This window comes from Ceratotherium simum, chromosome 4 (assembly GCF_057802395.1).
Source record: "Ceratotherium simum simum isolate JZ-2026a chromosome 4, ASM5780239v1, whole genome shotgun sequence".
NCBI lineage: Eukaryota > Metazoa > Chordata > Mammalia > Perissodactyla > Rhinocerotidae > Ceratotherium > Ceratotherium simum.
The window spans coordinates 27,193,148-27,215,430 of NC_141903.1; the positions used below are offsets into that span (position 1 = coordinate 27,193,148).

The window sequence follows — 22,283 nt, forward strand, 5'->3', positions numbered from 1 at the left end:
GTGGGGATTAAATGAAATAATGTGTATCTTCAGGAGGGGAGGAGATGGAGACACTGATGGGTGAACAATGAACTTTGGAGTCAACTGGATCTGCTCTAAAATCCCAGCTCCTGTACTTACCTGCTGTGTGATGCAGGCCAGTGACATAACCTCTCTGAGCTGCAGTTTCCTCATGGTGCCCGCCTTGCAAAGATTAAATGAACTAAAGTGTATAAGGTGCATGGTACAAGGTTGGACGTGGAAAGCTCTTGACTAATGCTGTTGTTATTTGACTGTGGTTCCCTGCCAGCCCCTCACTCACTTGCCTTCTCCCCTAGCTCTACCCTGAATGAAGTCAACACCTCCTCTACTATCTCCTGTGACAGCCCCCTGGAACCACAAGAGGAACCAGAGCCAGAGCCCCAGCCCGAGCCCCAGGTGGAGCCAGAGCTGGAGCCAGAGTGGCCGCCGGATTCAAGCTGCCCCAGGCCTCGGGCCGAGGTGGAGGACAGCTTCCTGTAGGGGGCTGGCCCCCACCCTGCCCTGCCTGAAGCTCCCCCTCTACCTCCCAGCACCCAGCGCCTCCTGGCCTGGCCTGGCCTCCCACCAGCCGGGCTGTTCCCATCAGCTGTCCCCTTCTGGAAAGCTTTTGCTCCTGGCATGTCGCACCCCAACCCCTGCGACTGGCTTAGGAGGCAAGAGAACTGCAGAGGCCATGACCAGCCCTCTGCCTCTGGGGAGGCCATGTGACTCTGAGCCAGGATTCTCCCAGGGGACTTGGTTTCTCCATCTGCGAGATGGGAAAGTTGGACTTGGTGACCCACCATCTGGGATTCTCTCCCTGGCTGAGAGGTGGGGAGAGTGGAACCCTGGGGGAGAGTCTTGAGGTTCAGGAGGTGGCAAGTTAACCTTTTTTCTGTTCAGTCAGCTACCCCTCAAGGAGCTGCAGCTCTCACCTCACACTTTTATCCACCCGAGAGCTGGGGAAGGGCCCCTGGCCTCCCTGCCCTCTGGCTGAGCAGGGTTCTGGCCTTGGACAGTGCTGCCTCATCCAGAAGCAACCTCCCCTCCATGCCAGTCTCCACTTTCCCGGGCCCGAGCTGGTCTGGGGCCATCCATGCTTAATTAATGCGGAGGGCTGAGCCACATACAGGACACCCTGGCCTGTGGCCCCTGCCCCAGGCACTTGGGGCACACCTCACCATAAAAAGTGCCCATGTCCATGTCTTCCTGGCGCCACAAGTCCTGGGGTCATTTTTCCTCACCACTGCCAGTCTTACTCCACCCATCAGAGTCTCCAGGGCCAGACGGGCCCCACGTCTGTGATGAGTGTGTTGATGTGCTTGCAAGAAGTGTCCACATGTGTGGACCATGTGTGGACCAATATGTGCATTGGACCTGCCATGAGACTTTGGGGGACTCCCTCGCCCTCTGTGGGCCTGTTCTCTCGTTGAAAAATGAGCAGATTAGACTCATTGACTTCTGGTGGTCTGCCAGCACTAACATTCTAGAATATTCCAGAGGGTTGCACACTTGCCCAGATGAAGCAAAGCCAAACACCCCAAACCTCCACCTCGGGGGTCAGCTGGGGTCTGGGGAGATTCCAGACCACACATCACACCCCAGGCATTCAGAGACCGTGACCCTTCCCCAGGCCCCTGGCAAGTCCCAAAAGGCCCGCTGCCCAGGCCTTGACTTGGAGTGACAGCCAGTGTCTGGGAAGCCCCCAGCAGCTGCCCCAGGGCTGTGGGAAGATCACAGAACCCCTTTCGGCACCCACAGTGACCTCTGGAGCTATCCTAGGCAAAGGAAGCAGAGAGGGCAAAGCAGAGCACCTCGTGCTGCCCGCCACTCCAGCCCCTGCTGTCTAGGCCTGTGTCACAGACGTAACGGACACTGAGGGCCCCCGGGGTCCCCGGAAAGGACAAGAAGACTTCGATAGGGAACCTGAGAAATGGATGCAAGAGGTGGGTACTTTGGGGGCTGCCTTCTCACCTGCCAGCTGTCTTGTTTGAGGCAGTACCCATGGGTATGGCTTTGTCACACCCAGGCCTGCTCCCCTCACTGTCTCTGCCAGCCACGCCCCAGCCCAGTGGGCACTGGAGGTCCAGAGGAGTCGGGGCCAAGGCCGCCAGCAGGGGGAGAGCTGGAGAGGGGGTGAAGGAAGATCAGCCCTCTGGGCACCAGCCCCCTATACTGGTTGGCACGTGCCTGCCCTGGGGCCCCCGAAGCCTGGTCGAGGAGGGAGAGGGTTCTCACTACGGTACCAAAGATGTAATCACCTAGGTTTACAAGTATCTTTAGGACTCACATTAACTCACATTTATACAACAGAAGTGCTATTTTGTATGCCATCCAATTTTCCTATCTGTGTACTTTTTTTAAGGAAAAGATTTTAATATTAAACCTGGTGCTTCTCACTCACAGACTTCGTGGTCTCTTGCGGGTTTGGGTCCCTGTGCCTGGGAGGTGGCAGGAGGGGAGTGGGGCAGACGGGACTCGGCCCAGCCACAGGGTCCCCACACAGGTCCCTTCAGCTCTGAGTTTCGTTTCCATCTGTAAAATGGAGATTTTCACACTCCCTCCACCCCTTGCTAGTGGATGGGTGACCTGGACCTTGGGCGTCAGTTTTCCAAGTCGTGAAATGAGTTCCGGCTGTTCTGGCTCTGCGGTGCCTGACCCTGGGATGGGTGGGACTGTTCACGGGCTGGTGCTGAGGAGCCCGGGCCCTTCCTGCGGCCCCCACCCCACCCCACCATGTGCTTTGGCTTTGCCTGTTAAGCTGGGACACCACCCCCCGCCCTCCCCTCCATTCTGCCTGTGGGCCCAGGTTGAGGCTGGTGTGGCTGGTGAGAGGCATCTCCTAGAGACCAGACTCCAGGCCCTGGTGAGTGTGGTTGGGTCCTGGGCAGGAGCAGGGCAGACCGAGCACCCAAGGGGGCCAGAGAGCAGGAAGAAGTGAAGAGACGGAGGAAGAGGAGCGGAGGAATGTGGGGGCAGTGTGCGGCCAGGGCAAGGCCAGGGGAGGCAGTGGGGGCCTGGCTGTGGCTCTGAGGGCAGAATCTAGCCAGGCTGGGCAGAGGGGTGCAGACCCAGCAGGCCCCAGGCCCCTCACAGCTACAGCAGCTCTGTGGTGTGGCGCTGGCATGATCTGGGCATGCTGGTGCCTGCTGGCCAGCTCATTCCTAGCCATAGGCTCCACTGCCCAGCCCAGGGAGACCCTGGCAGCGGCATGGGGCCAGGAGCAGTAGAGCTGCCAGGGGCAAGGGGCCAAGTGCAAGGGTCCTGGACCCAGGCTGGGGCTTCCTGGCCCCTCCACCTGGGCCCTGTAGGAGGGTCACCTGAGGTGGAAGCAGGTTTCAGCCTGAGATCTATCTTACTTCACCATGTGACCTTGGCCATCCCTTGCTCTCTCTGATCTGGGGAAGTGGCATCTCAGTTTGCTTCTGGGAGATGGGCACCTTGTTTTGGAGCCACAGGCCACCCTGGACCAATTCCAGGAGTCTGGGGCTGCGGCTGCCAGCAGGGAGAGGAATGGAGACGTGGGGCAGCTCTGACTCACAGGCCAGCCGCCAACTCAGGGGCAGCTGCGCCACACCAGGGGAAACTCCACCCGCTGCAGGGCCTGGCCACACAAAGCCCACCCTCCCGGGGGTCCTGGCTTCAGAGAACAGCCAGAGCCCATGACCCCTTCTCTCCTGGCTATGGTAGAAGATAAGTAAGCCAATACCCAGATCTGCCCTGTGAAGAGAATAAACAACCCACATTCCAGACAGGGATTATCCTTGCTCATGGGAAAAGCCCGCATCTGGGCTCACTCCTTCCCAGGCCTGCCCCTTACAGGAACAGGATGGATTATACCACATCAGGCTGCAGTTTCCCTAGGTGTAAATGGAGCTAATGATGCCACAAAGAGAAAAAGGATGGTAAATGCTGCTGACCACTTATTGAACAGTGACTACGTGCCAGGGCTGTGCTGTTGCTTTACACACATTGTCTCGTTTTACCCTCATGTCAATCCTATGAACCAGGCACTACTGCTGTCCCCAGATTACAAAAGTGAAACCAGTTCAGGGAGGTTTCAAGGTCATCTGGTCAGTACAGAAGGAATAGAATAGGAGCCTGGGCCTGGCTCCCAAGCCGGCACTTGGAGGTAGAGCACTCAGCCGGGGTTGCAGAGCCAGGGAGTGAGGAAGCCTGGGTGCCAGCCCCTGTCTCCTGACTCCAGAATTCTCTGGTGCTGTGCATTGCCAACAGGAAGTACAGGAAAGTGCTGAGTGAGAGGAAAAGGGCTAGATAAAAATAATAACAAAGAGTTTGGTGGAGGGCTTGGACCTCACATGCCCCTGTGCAGAGGGGGTGCGGAGGTGGGGAGGGGAGAACCATAGGTCAGCCTCTGCTGGCTCCTGCCTCCCAAACTTGCCACTCAGGCGGGCCCAGGGGAACGGATGAGCTGGAATTTTCCTCCCAGACGGATGAGCCACTTGGACTACACAATTCTTCCGCCACCCTATTCACAGCTAAGGTCCTTGTTCCGGGAAAAAGAGAGCAAGACTGGAAGGAGCTATTGCTCCTGGGCCCCAACCTTCAGCTGACATGGTGCCCCTTCTTTGATTTAGGGCAATGTCTCTAAAGGCTTCTTTTATTTTAGTTAATTTTTCAGCTTCATAATAATTACAAATTACTTTTATAAAAGTATTTATGTAACATATGCCTGTATTTAAAAAAATCCATTACCAAATATGTATAATATAGGAAGAGAAAATCTTCTCTTTGTGTGTGTTGTATTCTAGATTCTAGTAACATTTTAAATTCTTATCTTGTCTATTCAGCAACTTTGTGTGCAGGAATTTATCTTGTGGAAATTCCGACTCTCACTGTTAATACTTTAGTTATATTCTTCTAGAATATAACTTTTTTTCCCTTACAGCTGTACTAATATTTGTATTTTGTCTCTGCACCTATCTACATAAATATATAATTATAATTTTAAATAAAACTACCACTACCATTTTGCAACTTTTTGTTTTTCCTTAACAATGCATCATGGACACACTCACAGGTCCGTGGTCCATACAGATATCAATTCATTCTTTTTGAGAGTGGCACATAATTTAAAAACATGCTTGTGCCATAAATTATTTAACCCATCCCCTACTGACGGACATCAGTGTTTCAGAGTTCTAAATCATGCTGGAATGACCATTGTTTGTAAAGTATATTCATATTTGCACATTTTCGTAAGTGTTTGTTTCCACAGAATAAGTTCCTAGACACAGAGTTGCTGAGTAAAGAGAATAAACATTTACAATGTTACTGAGTCTAAAAGTATCCTTTAAAATATACAAAATTATAGAGCTTCTGAGAGGCTAAGAAAATCAAACATGAAAACAACATTATTTAATTCTAGCCAGGTGCCCTGGCCTCCTGGAAGAAGTCTGGAGCCTCTTCTGTTTGTTGAAACACACCACAAACAAGTGGTAGAAAGGGTAAAAGGCAGAGCAAACCAAGCTGAGACTTTCTCCTGGAGTAACCAGAAGGGCCTAGAAGACTTGCCAAGCAGGAGCTTTCCTGTGATGCCCTTCAGCACTCCTGCAGGCTGGCTCCCAGCCCCACATCCAGGGGGCACCGCACCTGTGGGGAAACCTGGCACCCCCTCACTACCCTGGCTCTGCTCTGGGCCCTCACCGTGTAGAGAGTGTGTTCCTACCGGGGGTCTCATTTGATGCTCACAACAAACCTCCGAGGCAAGCCAAGGGGCTGGCTCCAGACAGAGAAGCTGAGGCTCAGTGTGTTAAGTGCTGGCCCAAGGTTGCACACAGCGGGGCTCTCGCCTGCCAGTCTGCTGTCCTCGCTACCGCCTTCCCAAGGGAGTCTCTTAAGTCCTGTTCTTGGACTCAGAGCGGGCAGCAGGCTGGGCCCTGGGGTCAGGGTGCTGGCTTCCCACTCAGAGTGTGGCTCCTGGAATTCCCTGGGTGGGCTGCTCCTTAGACTGGGGTCCTGGGGCTTCTCTGGGCTGTGACTGATTCTCACAGCTCAGAATAAAATCTGCCATGCCTGCCGCAGTGGCCTGATGAGGGGACCGCTGCCTGGGGCAGGGGGTTGGCTCTCCTCAGGATCCAGCAGGGACTCGGGGACACCACAGAAGCCACACTGTCTCCCTGTGACGCCCCTCCCACTGGCTTAGCCCCCTGCCCTGCTCTCCAGGCCCCATTGGGCATGCATGCCTGTCATCTCCAATGGCTTCATACGTCCCCCTTAGGGCTCCTCTTGTCCTAACAGGCTTGGGGCAGTTCCACGGTCTCTTTCTGGTTTGGGGTTTCATGGGTAATCACTGCGAGGAACTAGAAAAGTCACAAACACAAGGAAGTAACAAAGCTTCTGGAAAATCGCAGAATTCTCAGGGTGCTCGTTCCCCTTCTGAAGGAGCAAGATGGAAACTTCCACCCCTGAAAGTTTCTCTTCTTCATTATTGATTTTCCTGAAGCATACCATGATCTTGACTCTCCTTTACTCAAACACCTTCAATGGCTCTCCATGGCCCAATGAAGTCCAGACATTCTAGTGTGGTCTTCAAGGCCTGGAGCTGGTTCCAGCCTCTTCTTCTGCCTGTCCCACATCCGCCCCTCAAGGCCTGTCTACTCCTGTGTGGGCCACAAACTTTCTGACCTTCCAACAGAGCACAAGGATTCCCTTTTCTCCACATCCTTGCCAATCCTTGTATTCTCTGGTCTTTTTGACGATGACCATTCTAACAGGTGTGAGGTGGTATCTCATTGTGGTTTTGATTTGCATTTTCCCTGATGATTAGTGATGTTGAGCACCTTTTATGTAGCTGTTGGCTGTTTGTACGTCTTCTTTAGAAAAATATCTATTCAATTCCTCTGCCCATTTTTTAATTGAATTGTTTGGTTTTTTGCTATTGAGTTGTATGAGTCCCTTATATATTTTGGATGTTAACCCCTTAGCAGGTATAAGATTTGCAAATATTTTCTCCCATTCTGTAGGTTGCCTTTTCATTTTGTTGACTGTTCCTTTTGTGTGTGTGTGTGTGTGAGAGAGAGACCAGCCCTGAGTTAATATCCAATGCTGATCCTCCTCTTTTTGCTGAGGAAGATTGGTCCTTAGCTAAGCTCTGTGGCCATCTTCCTCTACTTTATATGGGACGCCGCCACAGCATGGGTTGACAAGCCGTGCGTCGCGCACCTGGGATCCGAACCTGCGAAATCTGGGCCGCCACAGCAGAGTGCATGCACTTAACCGCTTGCCACCGGGCCAGCACCATGTTGACTGTTTCTTTTGCTGTGCAGAAGCCCAGCCTCTGTCCTTTTGTTGGTGCTGTCCTCACCGCCTAGAATGCCCAGCCCTCTATGGCTGAAGGGCAAAGTCTGGTGCTAACTTCTAGCCCAGCACAAAGCCACCTCCTCCAAGAAGCCTTCCTGATCACTCAGCTGGAAGTGATCTCTCTTCCCAGTCCTTTGTTTGTGCCTCTGATGGGCTTCATGTTTGTTCCATACCCTCAGTCTCCAGGTGTCCTATGTACTCTCTCACCTCCAGGCCTTTACCGTGCTGTCTCTCCTTCCTGGAATATTCCCTACTCCTCCCCGCACCTCCCCCCAACTCCCTCTCAGCTTAGGCAGACTCTTCCTTGACTCTCGTTTTCAGTGTTCCCAGGATACCCTGGTTCTTCTCCCGGCTCTGCCACCAGAGGAGAGGGACTGTGCCTGCCACGCTCACCAATGTGTCCCTAGGGCCAAGCACAGAGTAAACGCTCAACCAATATTTGTTGCGTGCACTTCGCCTGCATTATTGTCTCACTGGATCTGAGTCAATAACCCCCCCCCCCAATTTTACAGATGAAGCAACTGAGGCCTAGAGAGGCTAGGCTCCTGGCTGTGGTCACACAGCTAGGAGCGGGGAATGTGATTCCTGGTCTGTCTGGCTCCAAAGCCTCAGTAGTTCCCCTCTTCCCTTGACCTTTCTGAGAGCCCCAGCCATTGCTGAGGGCAGATGGTTAAACACATGGGCACTGGGGCTGAGTTCCTGGGTTCAAGTACAGCTCTGTCTTATCAGCTATGTGACCCCGGGCAGGTCGCGTACTGTCTCTGAGCCTGTCTTTCCTCACCTGTAACATGGGATAATTGCAGCTATCCCCTAGGGTGGGTTGTGAGGGCCAAATGAGATGATCAATACAGAGTTTAGTCCAGAGACTGGCACAAAGAAAGTGCCCAATGGACAGGGTGACTCAGAAGGATCCCTCTCTATGCCCCTGAGTTAGTGCAATTATTAATAGCAAAGCTTTTGGTCTCAAAGGTCCCCATTTGGATGATAAATCAACGTCAGTATTATCACCTGCATTATAGCACCACCACTTAGGTGTTTGTCTTACCTGCCACCAGGCAGTGAGGGCCCTGCAGGCAGGGAAGAGCACTGAGCCTTCTTCCTGGGCCTCACACATGAAGCATTTGCCCAATGAAGTGGTGTCGGAGAGTGGACAACTCCTAGTCTCTCTGCATTTGTCCATCCGTTTACTCATTTATTCACGCACCCCGTACAGACTGAGCTCCCACCGTGTGCCAGGCATGGGCCGGTACAGGGGGTGAAGAAGACCAGGGGAGATGCAGGCCCTGCCAGGGAGCTCGCGTTGGGGGTGGAGGGGGTCAGGACAACGTTACGTCAATAAACCCCCTCGTGATGGCGCTTGTGCCGATGACGAGAAGTGCTGTGAACTCGGGGCCAGAGAGAGGATAAGACAGGCAAAGAGAGGAGCGGCGAGCACGGTCCAGAGGCAGGAGCACGTCGAACAGTAAGAAAGAGCGTGGTGAATTCAGGAGCTGAAAGCACAGCATTGGGTACAGCAGGGAGGGGTGGGGAGAGGAGGAGCAGAGACCAGCAGTGCACAGACGGCAAAGGCTCCTACAAGCCCTGCGAGCGTGCGGACTGGACCTGCACTATTGGGCTGTAACAGTAGATGGGAACAAACACCCCAGAGTAGCCTAAACCAGATACTAGAACTCACTGAATCTTCACCCTAGAGGTAGGTTTGGTCGAACCTCTCTGGCCTGGGGTTGAAGAAGGACCAGCAGCCAACAGTCCTGATGCTGGGTCCCTGGCTCCTGGCATGGGCCCCTCCACTCCCTGGTGCAGAAACCCCCTGGATCCCAAGGCATGGGCTGGGGCTGGGGTTGAGTGGTCCGGAGGGTGGGAGCTAAGCTGTCCCTGCCATGGGGTCTGGAGGTGCTAGGAGCCAGGCAGGGAGACGAGGATCAGGCCCTGAGTATGTACAGAAGAGTGACATGGCCCACATAGTTGCTTCAGGATTTCCTAATCCTTGGGCTGACATGCAAACCCTTCTCCAAGTTCCTCTGCCACAGGAAGGAGTGATGTCAATCTGGGATCTCTGCTCGTCACCTTCCCGGTAGCATCACTACAGCTTCCTCAGCTGGGGGTCACCCCACTGAGCCCCAGGACACTTCACCCCATGTCCACTGGTGGTCAGCATGGTCACTGCAGAAGACCCAGGATCACCCTGTGCAGCGAGGTGGTCATTGGCACAGGCTCTGCAGCCAAGCTGCCTGGTTCCAATCCCAGCTCTGCCGTCTGCTGGCTCTGGGAACTTGGGCAAGTGACTGAGCTCTCTGAGCCCTCATTTCCTCATCTGCAAAATGGGGATGATGAACAGAACCAGCCTCATGGTTGAGAGGGTTAAATGAGATATATATGCAAAGAGCCTGGCACGGAACCTAGCCCATAAACAACACTCAGAGAATGTTAGGCCTTAAATGCCATGTTCCCAGGAGGACAGATACTTTCCCACTTGCAGAACTTGGGGACACAGCATTCATTCTTTGACTCAGCCATTCTTCAAACATGTAAAGTCAGTGGATCAGAAAGGTCATGTATACCACAGGCTCAGGAAGGAGGCAGAAATACCCTCACCAGCTGTGCAATCTTGGGAAAGTGACTTAACTTCTCTGAGCTTTGGGGTAACAAGCACACCTACCTCTAGGGTTAAGGATTCAGTGAGAAAACTCCCAAGAGTGCTTGGCACACTGCCTGACACATAGGGAGCACCTGATAAAGCTTTGAGGCCTGCTGAGTGACGAAAGTACTGGGATGAGGGTGAGCCCAGGAGGCCAGGGATGCATAGGAAGGATGCCTGCCTGACTGGCAGGGACAGCAAGGCCTCCTGGAGGTGGGAGTCTGAGGAGCCACAGGAGTTAGCTGAGGGGACAGAAATAAGAGGGTGAGCAGCTGCCTCTGATCTCGGGGACGGAGACGGGTTCTGCCGAGGCAGCCTAGGACACCCCTCCAACCCCCTTACCAGCCACATGCCATCTCCACCTCAACTTCCTCCACAGGAGAGGAAGGAGTCCCTGCCAGGCAGGGCCACGGACTTGGTGAGAACTGCATGAGACCTGGGCACCCTACCCGAGACCAGAGGCAAACTTTACCTACATGTTGGGGTCCTCTGGTTTCCTCGAGGCCATCCGTGGGCGTTCCCCCAGAGAGTAAGCACCAGAACCCCCTAGAGAGCCTGTTTCCTGTGCAGATTCCCACCTCCCAGCCCTGATTCAGCAGGCCTGGGATTGCCCTGGAATCTGCATTTTGCAGATACTGCTGTGATTCTGAGGCTGGGGCCCTGGGACTGTACTTGAAGGTACCCCCTTCAGAGGCTCCCATTAAGAGCCCTTGGCCTACAGAATAGTCTGAGCTCCAGGCCGGTGGTCGGAGTCCCTTTGCATTTGGACCTCACCCCTTCCTGCTTCCGCCTCCACCCCATTCTTCTGGCTGGCTGCAGGGGCCCTGGGTTTTCGCCCTTTCTGCCCCCACACTGGTCCCTCTCCTGGGGTTCCTTTCTGCCTGGAGGACTCCTCCAAGGCCCAGCTCTAAAGCTACTGCTCCAGAAACCCTCACAGTCTCCTCAGCCTCTGTTCCCTCGTGGCGTCTGATTGTGCCCTTGTCCCCACATGAAGGGGCTTCCTCCAAATACGTTGGACTTGAAAAAGTTAGTGTCACATTGATGACCCTGCATATTGTTGAAGATCTGATGAGGGTGAGGATGACGACCATGTCCCAGGAGGACCACAAAGGGACCAGAGTGCTCAACCTGGAGAAGGGTGCCTCCGGGGAGCTCAGGGCTGCCTCCACATAGCTGGATGCCTGTCGGGGGACAGGGCACAAAGTTGCCTGGGGGTTCAGAATGCAGCACCAGGAGTGACAGGCGGGTGCCCCAGGGAGACAGATCTGTCCCTTGGTAGGGAAGCACAGGCTACAGTTTTCCAAGAACAGGAGGCACCCAAGTGACCTGCCAGGAACGCTGTGGAGGCGTGGGGAATGATATCAGCCTGTGACCCAGGTAGCAGGGAGTGGTGACCTGGGCCTGAGACCCTGAGAATCCCAGTTGTGGCTCTGAGTCCTCCCCAAAGTAGCTGTGTGACCTGAGATAAGTGGCTTACCCTCTCTGAACTTCCCTTTTCTTATTTCGACAGTGAAGATAATATGTACCTCACTGAGTCCCTGTGGCCCAGGCCTGTATGAGAAAATGGAAATGAAAGTGCCTTGTAAACAGTAAATGGCTCATCCTTCCTAGGCAAGACATGAAACCTAGAAGCCAGAAACGAAAAGAACGCCAGATTTGACTATATACAAAGTACACATCTGTATAAATAAAAACACCAAAAAAAAAAAAAAGTGAAAAGACAAGTGGTAGACTGGTGGAAAATATTTTCAACATATATGATAATAGGGTTAATAGACATAATACAGGGTACAAATAGTCCCAACAAATCAATAAAAGACAAAAACAAATAGAAAAATGGACAAAGGGCAACTGTAGAAGAAATACCGATAACTGTACACACGTGAAAAAATTGTTCATTTCACCACTGATCTGAGAAATACATATTAAATTCTCAATGAAATAGTATTTTTCTCTATCAGAATGCCTAAAATTTTAAAGCTCAATAATAGCCAATATCAGCAAGAATATGGGGAAGCTGGGTTTCCCATACACTGTTGGCAGGAGTGCGCATGCAAACAGTCTTTTTTGGGGGGTAATTGAACAATATCGCTGCATTTTAATGTACCCACCCTTTAACCCAGCAATCCCTCTTCTAGGAATGGATCTTGCTCAGATGATAGCACACGTACACAATGATTCATGTAGGGATAAGAAAAGAGAAGGTCAGAGAGGGTAAGTGACTTATCTCATGTTCACTGCAGCCTTGTACACAATGGAGAAAAATCAGAAGTAACTACCACATCCCTTCAGTGGAGGACTGGTGAAATAAATTACGATACATGCATATGATGAACATCGTGCAGGAATTCAAAAAATGAAGTAGATCTTTATGTACCAAAGATTTCTAAGATGGGTTGTTAAGTGATAAAACCCAAGCCCCAGTGCAATAAAGAGCATATGATACTATTTTTTAAACTATAAAGCATGGATGAATGGATGGATAGATGGATACGTGGATGAGCACATACCTGCACAGGCAAATGTCAGGAAGGGTACATACATACCTGGTACCAGTGGTTGTTGCAGGAAAAGGGGCTGTGATTGGGAGGAGAAGGGTTTGGAGGGGCTTCCATTTTGGGAGGCTAGATCTCTGTTTATGTATGAGTATCTTACAGTGAGCACTGGTATAAAAGAAAAAAAGCAGGGAGAAAGCAAACAGGACTATAGAACGGGGATGGGAAGGGATTCCCAGCACATCTGCCCTCTGCCTGGGTCCTGTGACTGCTGGTGGCTGACTAGCAGGCTTATTGATTGCCTTTGCTGTTTGTTTCTTTCCAGATGCCCTTGTTTCTCTTCCCCACCTCTGCCTGCCGAAAGCCAGCCCTCCCCAGTCCTGGCACTTCCACCAGCTTACTATATTAGTTAGCTTTTGTTGCATAGCAAGCAAACAAATAAAACTCCACAAAAGCACAGTGGCATACAACAGTGAACGTTTATTTCTCACTCATCTACACCCTATGTGTCTGATCTGGTTGGGCTCACATGTCTACGGGGCAGCAGGGGACTCCGCTCCAGGCTGGGCTTAGCAGGAGCACCTTAGCCGGTGCAGCTCTGCTCCACGTGTTTCTCATCCTCCTTCTAGGACCAGCAGGCCAGAATAAATGTTAGAAGTATCTTCTTGTGTCTTTCAAGGGATTTGTCCATTTTACCTAACTTGTTGAGGTTATGGGACTAAAGTTGTTCATAGCATTCCTTTATTATCCTTTTAGTGTCTGTAGGGTTGGTGGTGATGTCCCCTCTTTCATTCTCGATATTTGTAATTTGTGTTTTTCTTGTTTTTTCTTTCTTGGATATTTTGTTGATTTTTTTCAATGAAACAGCTTTTGGTTTCACTACTTTTTCTCTAACTTTTTGTTCTGGATTTCACTGATTTCTACTGTTATCTTTATTTCCTTCCTTATAGTTGCTTTGGGTTTAATTTGTTCTTCTTTTTTCTAGTTTCTTAAGGTAGATGCTCAGATCATTGATTATTTTTTCATTCAATTCAAAATATTTTCTAATTTTCCACGTGATTTCCTCACAGGTTTTTTATAAGTGTATTGTTTAATTTCCAAATATTTGAGATTTCCCAGGTATCTTTCTGGTAATGATTTCAAGTTTAATTCTGTTATAGTACAAGAAATACTTTGTATAATTTAGTTATTTATATTTTTATGGGTTTTTTTTTTATGGCCCACAATCTGGTATATCTTGGTGCATGTTCCAAGTGTCCTTGAGAAAAATGTGTATTCTGATACTGTTAAGTGGAGTATTCTATAAATATCCATTATGTCACGTTCATTTACAGTTTTGTTCAGGTCTTCTACATCCTTGTTAATTTTCCCTCTACTTGTACTACCTATTATGGAGAAAGAGGTGTTACCAGAGATTTGTCTATCTCTTCTCTCAGTTCTATCAGTTTTGTTTCACGTATTTTGAAGCTCTGTTCTAAGATGCGTATACATTTAGAATTTTGTCATCTTGGAAAATTGACTCCTTTGTCATTCTGTAATGTCTTCCATTATCCCTAGAAATATTCCTTATTCTCAAATCGACTTTGTCGGATATTAATACGGCACTGCAGTGTTTTTTATTACTGTCTACATGGAATATCTCTTTCCATCCTTTTACTTTTATCCTATCTGTGTCTTTATATTTAAAGTGGGCTTCTTGTAAAGCAAATAGTTGTGTTTTGCTTTTTTATCCAATCTGACAATCTCTGTCTTTTAATTGGTGTATTTAGACTGCTTACATTTAAGATAATAGTTGATACAATTGGATTAAAATCTATCATTTTGTTAGATGTTTTCTATTTGTTCCATCTGGTCTTCTTTCTTTTTTATTCTTGTTCTGTCTTCCTTTGGATTAATTGAGTACATTTTGTGACTCTATTTTATCTCCACTATTGGCTTATAATTTATACCTTTAAAAAATTTTTTACTTGTTATCCTAGGTTTTACAATATATATCTTTAATTAATCAAAGTCTACCTTAAAATAATATTATGATGCATCGAACATAGTATAAGGACCTTACAGCAGTATACTGCTCATCCTTGCCTCTCATCTTTTGTAGTGTTGTCCTCATACATTTTACTTCTACATATGCTATAAACATACAATACGTTGCTACTATTTTGCTTTAAATCAGATGTTGGAAAACTATAGTCCATGGGCCAAATCTAGCCTGCCACCTGTTTTTGTAAATAAGGTATTATTGGAACACAGTTACGCTCCATGGTTTATGGATATTCTATGGCTGCTTTTACTCTACAGTGGCAGAGTTTAGTAGTTGCCAAATAGACTTTATGACCCACAAAGCCTAAAATATTTACTATCTGGCTCTGTAAACAGAAAAAGTTTGCCAATGTCTGCTTTAGACAGTGCATTATCTTTTCCAGCAATTAAAAGTAAGATAAAACTTTTTTTTTTTTTAAACAAGAAACAAAGTCTTTCATTTTTTTTTTTTTTTTCTGGGAAAGATTCCCTGAGCTAACATCTGTTGCCAGTATTCCTCTATCTGAGCCTCTGCCACAGTGTGGCTACCAACAGACGAGTGATGTGGTTCCATACGCGGGAACTGGGCCTTTGCCAAAGCAGAGTGTGCTGAACTATAAGCGCTAGGCCATCAGGGCTGGCTCAAGATAAAACTATTTTTTATATTTACCTTTATTCATGCCATTTCCAGCACTCTTTATTTTGTGTATATGTCCAAGATCTGTCTGGCTTTATATTCTTCTTGCCTGAAGAGCTTCCCTTAACGTTTTGTGTGTGTGTGTGGTGCTGGTCTGCTAGCAATGAATTCTCTCAGTTTTTGTTTTTCTAAGAAAGTGTATCCCTTCTTCTCTTTTTTTTCAATTGAGGTAAAATTCACATAACATGAATTTAAACATCAACCATTTTAAAGTGTACAATTTGGTGACGTTTAGTACATTCACAATGTTGTGCAACCATCACCTCTATCTCGTTCCAAGACATTTTCGTCACTCCAAAAGGAAACATGGTACCCATTAAGCAGTTGCTCCACATTCCGCCCTCGCCCAGCCCCTGGCAACCTCAAGTCTGCTTTCTGCCTCTATGGATTAACCTATTCTGGATGTTTCATATAAATATAGTCATACAATAGATGTATTTCGTGTCTGGCTTCTTCCACTTAGTGTAATGTTTTCAGTGTTCATCCACATTGTGACATGTAGCAATACTTCACTCCTTTTTATGGCTGAATAATACTCCATTGAATGAATATACCACATTTTGTCTACCTGTTCATCAACTGTTGCCACCTTTTGGTTATTGCAAATAGTGCTACATTGAACATTCATATGCAAGTATTTGTTTGAGTCTCTGTTTTCAATTCTTTTGGATATACCTAAGAGTGGCATCACTGGGTCATATGGTAATTCTGTGTTTAATTTTTGAGGAACTATCAAACTGATTACGACAGCAGCTGCACCATTTTACATTCTCACCAGCAATGTACAAGCGTTCCAATTTCTTCACATCCTCATTAATACCTGTTACTTTGATTTTTTTATTATGGCTAACCTGGTTGGTGTGAGGTGGTATCTCATTGTGGTTTTGATTTGCATTTCCCTAATGACTAACAATATTGAGCATCTTTTCATGTACTTGTTGGTCATTTGTATATCTTCCTTGGAGAAATATCTTCAACTTTTTTGCTCATTTTTAAATTGAGTCATTCATTGTCTTTTTGTTGTTGAATTATAGGAGTTTTATATAAATATATTCTTGATACCTAATCCTTATATATATGATTTGCAAATATTTTCTCCCATTCTGTGTGTTGCCTTTTTATTCCCTTGATACTGTCCTTGGATGCACCAAAATATTTAATTTTGATGAAGTCCAATTTGTGTATTTTTTTCTTTGGTTGCTTGTGCTTTTGGTGACATATCTAAGAAATTGTTTCCAAGTCCAGATCATGAATATTTATCCCTATGCTTTCTTTTAAAAAGAGTTTTGTAGTTTTAGTCTTTATATTCAGGTCTTTGATCCCCTTTGAGTTAATTTTTGTATATGGTGTGACGTAAGGGTCCAGCTTCATTCTTCTGGGTGTGGATATCCAATTCTTTTAACACCATTTGTTGAAAAGACTGTTCTCTCCCCATTGAATGTCTTGGCACTCATGTTGAAAATCAATTGACCATAGACGTGAAGGTTTATTTCTGAACTCTCAATTTTATTCTGTTGATCCATATCTCTCTCCTTATGCCAATACCACACTGTTTTGACTTCTGTAGATTTGTAGTAAGTTTTGAAATTGGGAAATGTGACTCCAACTTTGTTATTTTTCAAAATTGATTTGGCTGTCTGGGGTCTCTTGAAATTCCATATGAATTTGAGAATCAGCTTTTCCATTTCTGCAGAAAAAGGCAACTGGGATTTGATAGGGACTGCCATGAATCTGTAGATTACTTTGGGGAGTATTGCCATCTTTACAATATTAAATCCTTCAATCCATGAACACAAGATGTCTTTCCATTTATTTAGTCTTCTTAATTTCTTTCAACAGTGTGTTGTGGTTTTCAGTGTATACGTCTTGCATCTCCTTAGCTAAATTTATTGCCAAGTATTTTGTTTGTTTTGATGCTATTGAAAATAAAGTTGTTTTTTAAATTTCTTTTTTGGATTGTTCACTGCTGGTGTATAGAAATAAGTTGAGTTTTGTGTGTTGATCCTGTATCCTGCAACTTTGCTTAATTCATTTATTAGCTCCAATAGGTTTTTTTAAATAGATTCTTTAGGATTTATCTGTATATAGGATCATATGATAAATAGAGATAGTTTTGCTTCTTCCTTTTTAATTTAGATGACTTTTACTTATTTTTCTTTGTGATTACTCTGACTAGAATCTCCAGTACAATGTGGAATAGAAATGGTGAGAGCAAATATCCTTGTCTTGTTCCTGATCTAAGCGTGGAAAACTTTCAGTCTTTTGCCATTGAGTTAGCTGTGGTGTTTTCATATCTGCCCTAAACCGTGTTGACAATGTTCCCTTTTATTCCTAGTCTATTGGGTGTTTTATCATGAAAGGGTGTTAGATTTTGTCAAAGGCTTTAAACTGACATTAATTTCATCGATTGAGATGATCATGTGGGATTTTTTTCGTTGTTCTATTAATGTGGTGTATTAGATCGATTTTCATGTGTTGAACCATCTTTGCATTTCTGGGATAAATCTCACTTGGTCATGGTGTATAATCATTTTAACATGCTATTGGATTTGGTTTGCTAGTATTTTGTTGAGGATTTTTGATGTATATGATAAGGGATACTGGTCTGTAGTTTTCTTTCCTTGTGATATTCTTGTCTGGCATTGGTATCAAGGTAATGCTGGCCTCACAGAATGAGTTGACAAGTATTCCTCCATCTTCTGTTTTTTGAATGAGTTTGAGAAGGATTGGAGTTAATTCTTCTTCAAATGTTCAGTAGAACTCACCAGTGAAGCTATCTGGTCCTTTGTCAGGAGGTTTTTAATTACTGACTCAACGTCTTTGCTAGTTATACATCTATTTAGATTTTCTATTTCTTCTTGAGTCAGTTTTGGTTGATATTCATGAATACTAAAGGTTCAAACACTCAAATGTATATATTATATCTACCTGAGTACATGGAAAGAATAACTATTTTCTTGGATCAATTTTTAATTTCAAGAAGTAACTTTACAATCATGTTAATAGAAATAAGAAGGAAAATACTAAGAGAATCAACTAAAAAGGGTAAAAGCAATTGCCTCCAGGAAAGGAGGCAGAGGAGTGCTATTTTTCTTAAGAAATACAGTGGCACAATTAGACTCTTTGTAAAAGTAAATAAATAAACACACTTACTTAATCCACGAAAAGGCAGTTCTACAACCAACCTGCCCAGATCCAAATCCCACCTCCACCATTTGGTGGCCGTGTAACCGTGGGCAAGTTTAATGTGATTTCTCTGAACCTCAGTTTTCCCATCTGTGAAATGGGAATGATAACAGTACCTACCACACAAAATTTTTGTGGGAACCAAAGGAGATAGTGAATGCAAAGGGCTTGGCTGGTGAGCGTCCTGTAAATAGAAGCTCTTGTTGCTATTATCAGGCTCTCCCAGACCAGTCTGACTCCCTTTTCAGCATAGCCAGAGCCACCTGGCTGCTCTGGAGACCCCATTTGTGCTACTGAGTGACTGACTGTCCAATGTTGGGCCTGTCTCTTCTCCCAGGGCCCCTCGGAGGCGGCTGCAGAAGGCCCCCAAACTTAGGCAGCTCCCCAGCTCAGGCTGGCCCTGCCCCAGACTCCAACCCCTCCCTCTGGGGGTCATGGCTTTGTTTTCTTCTAAAGACCCAAGATTTCCAAACTCTGTGGTTGCCTTGCCTAGCTAAAAGGGGAAGAAGGGGATCAGCCCAAGGAGGAGGAGGAAGAGGAAAACAAGACAAACAGCCAGTGCAGTGGAGAGGAACGTGTGTCCAGCGGTCCTGGTCCCCGCAGAGCCGGCCGCTGGGAGCCCAGAGCCCTGAGCAACCCCCAGCCCTGCATCAGGCTGCTGCCTCCCCACTGAGGCCATGGGTCCAGGGGCTCTTCTGGTCCTGCTGCTGGCCACAACTTGGCATGGTAAGAGCAGAACTGGGGGTTTGGCGGGTAGGGAGTTGGGGGGTGGGAGATGTAACAGAGACGACCCCTGTGGAAGGACTCTGTGAACCCCCACCCCTCATTGGGTGTCCCTACTTTGTGGTTCCATTTCCCCAGCCTGGACTGCAAGTTTGTAGGTATCTGCTTTGGAGAGGTAATGGAAAAGAGGGTGTGGGCGGGGTGGAAACAGCCCGGCCAGGGCTGCGGATCTGTCCCAGCTCAGATGTCGACTCACTGTGTGTCCTGGACAAGTCCCTGATGCTCCCAGGGCTTCAGTGTCCACATCTATTCAATGGCAGGTGTTGGGGGCGGTGATGGACTAGACCAAAGCAATGCTTTTCAAACTTTACTGTGCATGCAAATTATGGGGATCTTGTTACAATGCAGATTCTGACTCAGTGGGTCTCAGGTGCAACCTGAGGTTCTGCATTTCTAACAAGCTCCTAGGAGATGCCAGTGCTGCTGGTCCAGATGTACACTGAATAGGGAGGCCCTAGAGAGCCCCTGATGGCTGTACCAGCTCTGCCAGCCCGTAGCTCGCTGATTGTAGGAAGGGCCTGACTTGGAAAGGCCTTGGAAAACGGGCAGTGGTCCTTCCTTGGGAGTCTTGAGTAGGGATAGGAAGAAGAGATGGGAGGTTAGCTTCTCTAGCCCTGGCAGAGAAGAGAGTATAGGGCTAGAGGCAGACCCAGGGGGAGGATGGCAGGGGTCTCCCGGGCCAGAGCCCTCTCAGATACAGGCTGCCAGGCCTCAGGACAGGGAGCTGTGTGGCAGATTTTACCGTTAACTCCATCCCTCCGGCAGCAGCAGTGATGCAGAATCTCCATCTAGGAGGATGTCTACTGGAGACGAGGGGCTAGGTGCTTGGCTTGTAGCTATGGCTGGCCCAATAAACATGCGTTATATCTTATCACATGCTTATTTGGAGGGACGATGGTGTTGGGGGTGGGGTGGGAAGGCAGCATTAGCTCTGGGGCTGCAGGGCCAAGGGTAATAGGTGCGTCTGGTCCTTGATGACGAAATGGCCCACTAAAGGTCTTTTTCTGGCCCAGTCAATCCCACTGGGCTTGAGTGTCTGTTCTTTTTTATTGAGATGTAATTTACCTCCAGTAGAAAGCGTAGATTCTTAAGTGTACATTTGATGAGGTTTGTCAAGTGTATATGCTTGTGTACCCACCATCCAAATTAAGATAGAGACTATTGCCTTCACCCCAGAAAGTTCCATGGGTTTTATTTCACTGCCTTGTCCTGTCCTCATGCCCAGAACCCGCCTGCGGGGCATTGTTGGGGGCCGTGGTGTCCAGCATCCAGCCCCAGGGGAAAGAAGAGATGGGGGACAGCAGGCTGGAAACCTAAGCTTTCAGCCCAACAGTAGAGGAGAGGCTCGCTTCTCCCCATCACTGCGACAGATCGTGGGCTGAGGACAGGCTGCGTCCCAGGCCTTGGTGTGCGGTGCGGTGCGGTGCGGTGTGGTGCGTGTGTTGAGGGAGAGGAGTGGAGGTTGCGGCACATCCCAGAGCTGGTGATGGTGGGGTCTGCTAGGGAAGTGGGACAGGGTGGGCAGGTTTGGGGCAGGGGGAGAATTGGGAAGCTGAGATGAGAGGGTAAAGACTGGGCAGGAGCAGAAGGGAGCCCTGGTCAGCGCTCACCAAGCCCCAGCCTCCTCCCGGGAGGATGCGGCCTGAGCAGGCTTTCCCTTCCCGCCAGCCAAGCCAGCAGGGAGAAGTTGGGGGCGGAAGTTGAGGATGTCCTTCATGAATACCCGGGACAAGAGGACAGGACAAAACAGGACAGACGCCTCTCTCTGACCACATTTCCAGGAGACCAGGGCAGGCGCTGGAGGGACGGGGCAGGGGGTGGGGGTGGAGCAGGCGCCTGTGAGACCAGCGGGCGCAGAAGCGGAACACGGTGGCGTCACAGAATCCGAGGCCGCGGGTGTTACAGTCACAGACCGTGACCTTTAAAGAGCAGAAGCTTTGGATATCAGGGTGCCAGCACCAGAAGGGGGGTTAGAAATGCAGCAGTTGAAGCAGGAGCCCAGGGCAGGAGCAGCTGGCTGAGCCGGGGGCTGTGTGTCCCCTCATTGAACCCTCCCAAGACTTCTCAGAGGTGGGACTTGGATTATTCCCACTGGATGGAAGAGTAGCCTGAGGGTCAGGGAGGTTAAGCAACCTACCCAGCGAGTCAGGGAGAACGAGGTTTCAGACCCATGTCGATGTGACCCTGCAGTCAGAGCTCTTCCCTGCCGTAACCCCCAGCCTGGCCCCTGCGTTGCCGCAGCTGTAATAGGGCAGCACCAGCTCGGGTGGGGTTTGCCGGCAGCCTGCCAGAAACGACGCTTGCCCTCTCCCCGGTGGTCACGGGCGCAGGGGGGCTGCGACCCCCAGGTGTTGGCCGTGGCAGTGTTCGCCAGTTCACTCAGTCCTTTGTGCCAATCAGAAGCTCGGGCAGACAGGCTGCACACCTCTGACGGGTACAGAATCAAAACATAAATTAAACCCTCCAGAAGTCATTTGACAGAGATGATCTTTCCAATTCTGGGGTCTCTGTGGGGGTTGGGGGGTGGAAATACCTGTTTAAAGAGCTTTTGTGCAGGATGATGGAGAAGCCCCAAACTCCCCCAGTGCCCTTGGGGTTGGAATGTCCATGTTCCTTCAGTGGCCCAGTAGGTGGCACTGTCTCTTCGGGGGAGAGGGGACAGTGGCCAGGAGGGCCAGGAAGCAGAAGTGAGAGCATCCCTGGAGAAGGGCCGCAGGCTGAGCGGAAACCGGGGCCAGGCCGGGTGCCAGCAATGTGTTTCCTCCCGCGCAGGCCGGGGGGCACCTGGCAGCCCCCCAAGGCGTTGAATCAGCTCTCACTTCCCCCCTTTGCCCTATTTTGGGCCCTGGAAAAATGCTGACACTGCAGAGGCAACGGGCCTTCTTCCCGGAGGGCCCGATACGGGTTTCAAGTTCTCTTTTCTCCTTCAGGAAAATTTTCCTTAAAAGAGATTGGCTCCCCTTAAAACACAGCAGTGCTGGGGTGTCTGGGTGAGCTGCTGGGGGTAGACTAGATAATAATATAATGGCTAACCCTTACTGAGTATTTATTTAGTGACAGGTGATGTTATAAAGGCTTTCCATGCATTTAAATCTCCAGACATCCCAATAAATGGGTACAATTATTGTCCCCATATTGG

General features: G+C 48.7%; 2 protein-coding genes across 4 annotated transcripts in view; both read left to right on the plus strand.

The window, feature by feature from the left end:
- The window catches only part of PDGFRB (platelet derived growth factor receptor beta), a 37,946-nt gene extending 35,549 nt beyond the window's left edge, over positions 1-2,397 (plus strand). For both annotated transcript variants that reach the window (XM_087429573.1, XM_014786179.2), the window contains one exon: positions 318-2,397. In XM_087429573.1, coding sequence (XP_087285699.1) covers positions 318-501 — 184 coding nt within the window. In that variant the 3' untranslated portion in view covers positions 502-2,397. The remainder of the gene's footprint in view (positions 1-317) is intronic.
- Positions 2,398-18,878: 16,481 nt separating this feature from the next.
- The window catches only part of CSF1R (colony stimulating factor 1 receptor), a 30,238-nt gene continuing 26,833 nt past the window's right edge, over positions 18,879-22,283 (plus strand). Inside the window, exon 1 of one of the 2 annotated variants that reach the window (XM_087429576.1) lies at positions 18,879-19,087. In XM_087429576.1, coding sequence (XP_087285702.1) covers positions 19,039-19,087 — 49 coding nt within the window. In that variant the 5' untranslated portion in view covers positions 18,879-19,038. The remainder of the gene's footprint in view (positions 19,088-22,283) is intronic. The other variant, XM_087429577.1, reaches the window with a different exon arrangement.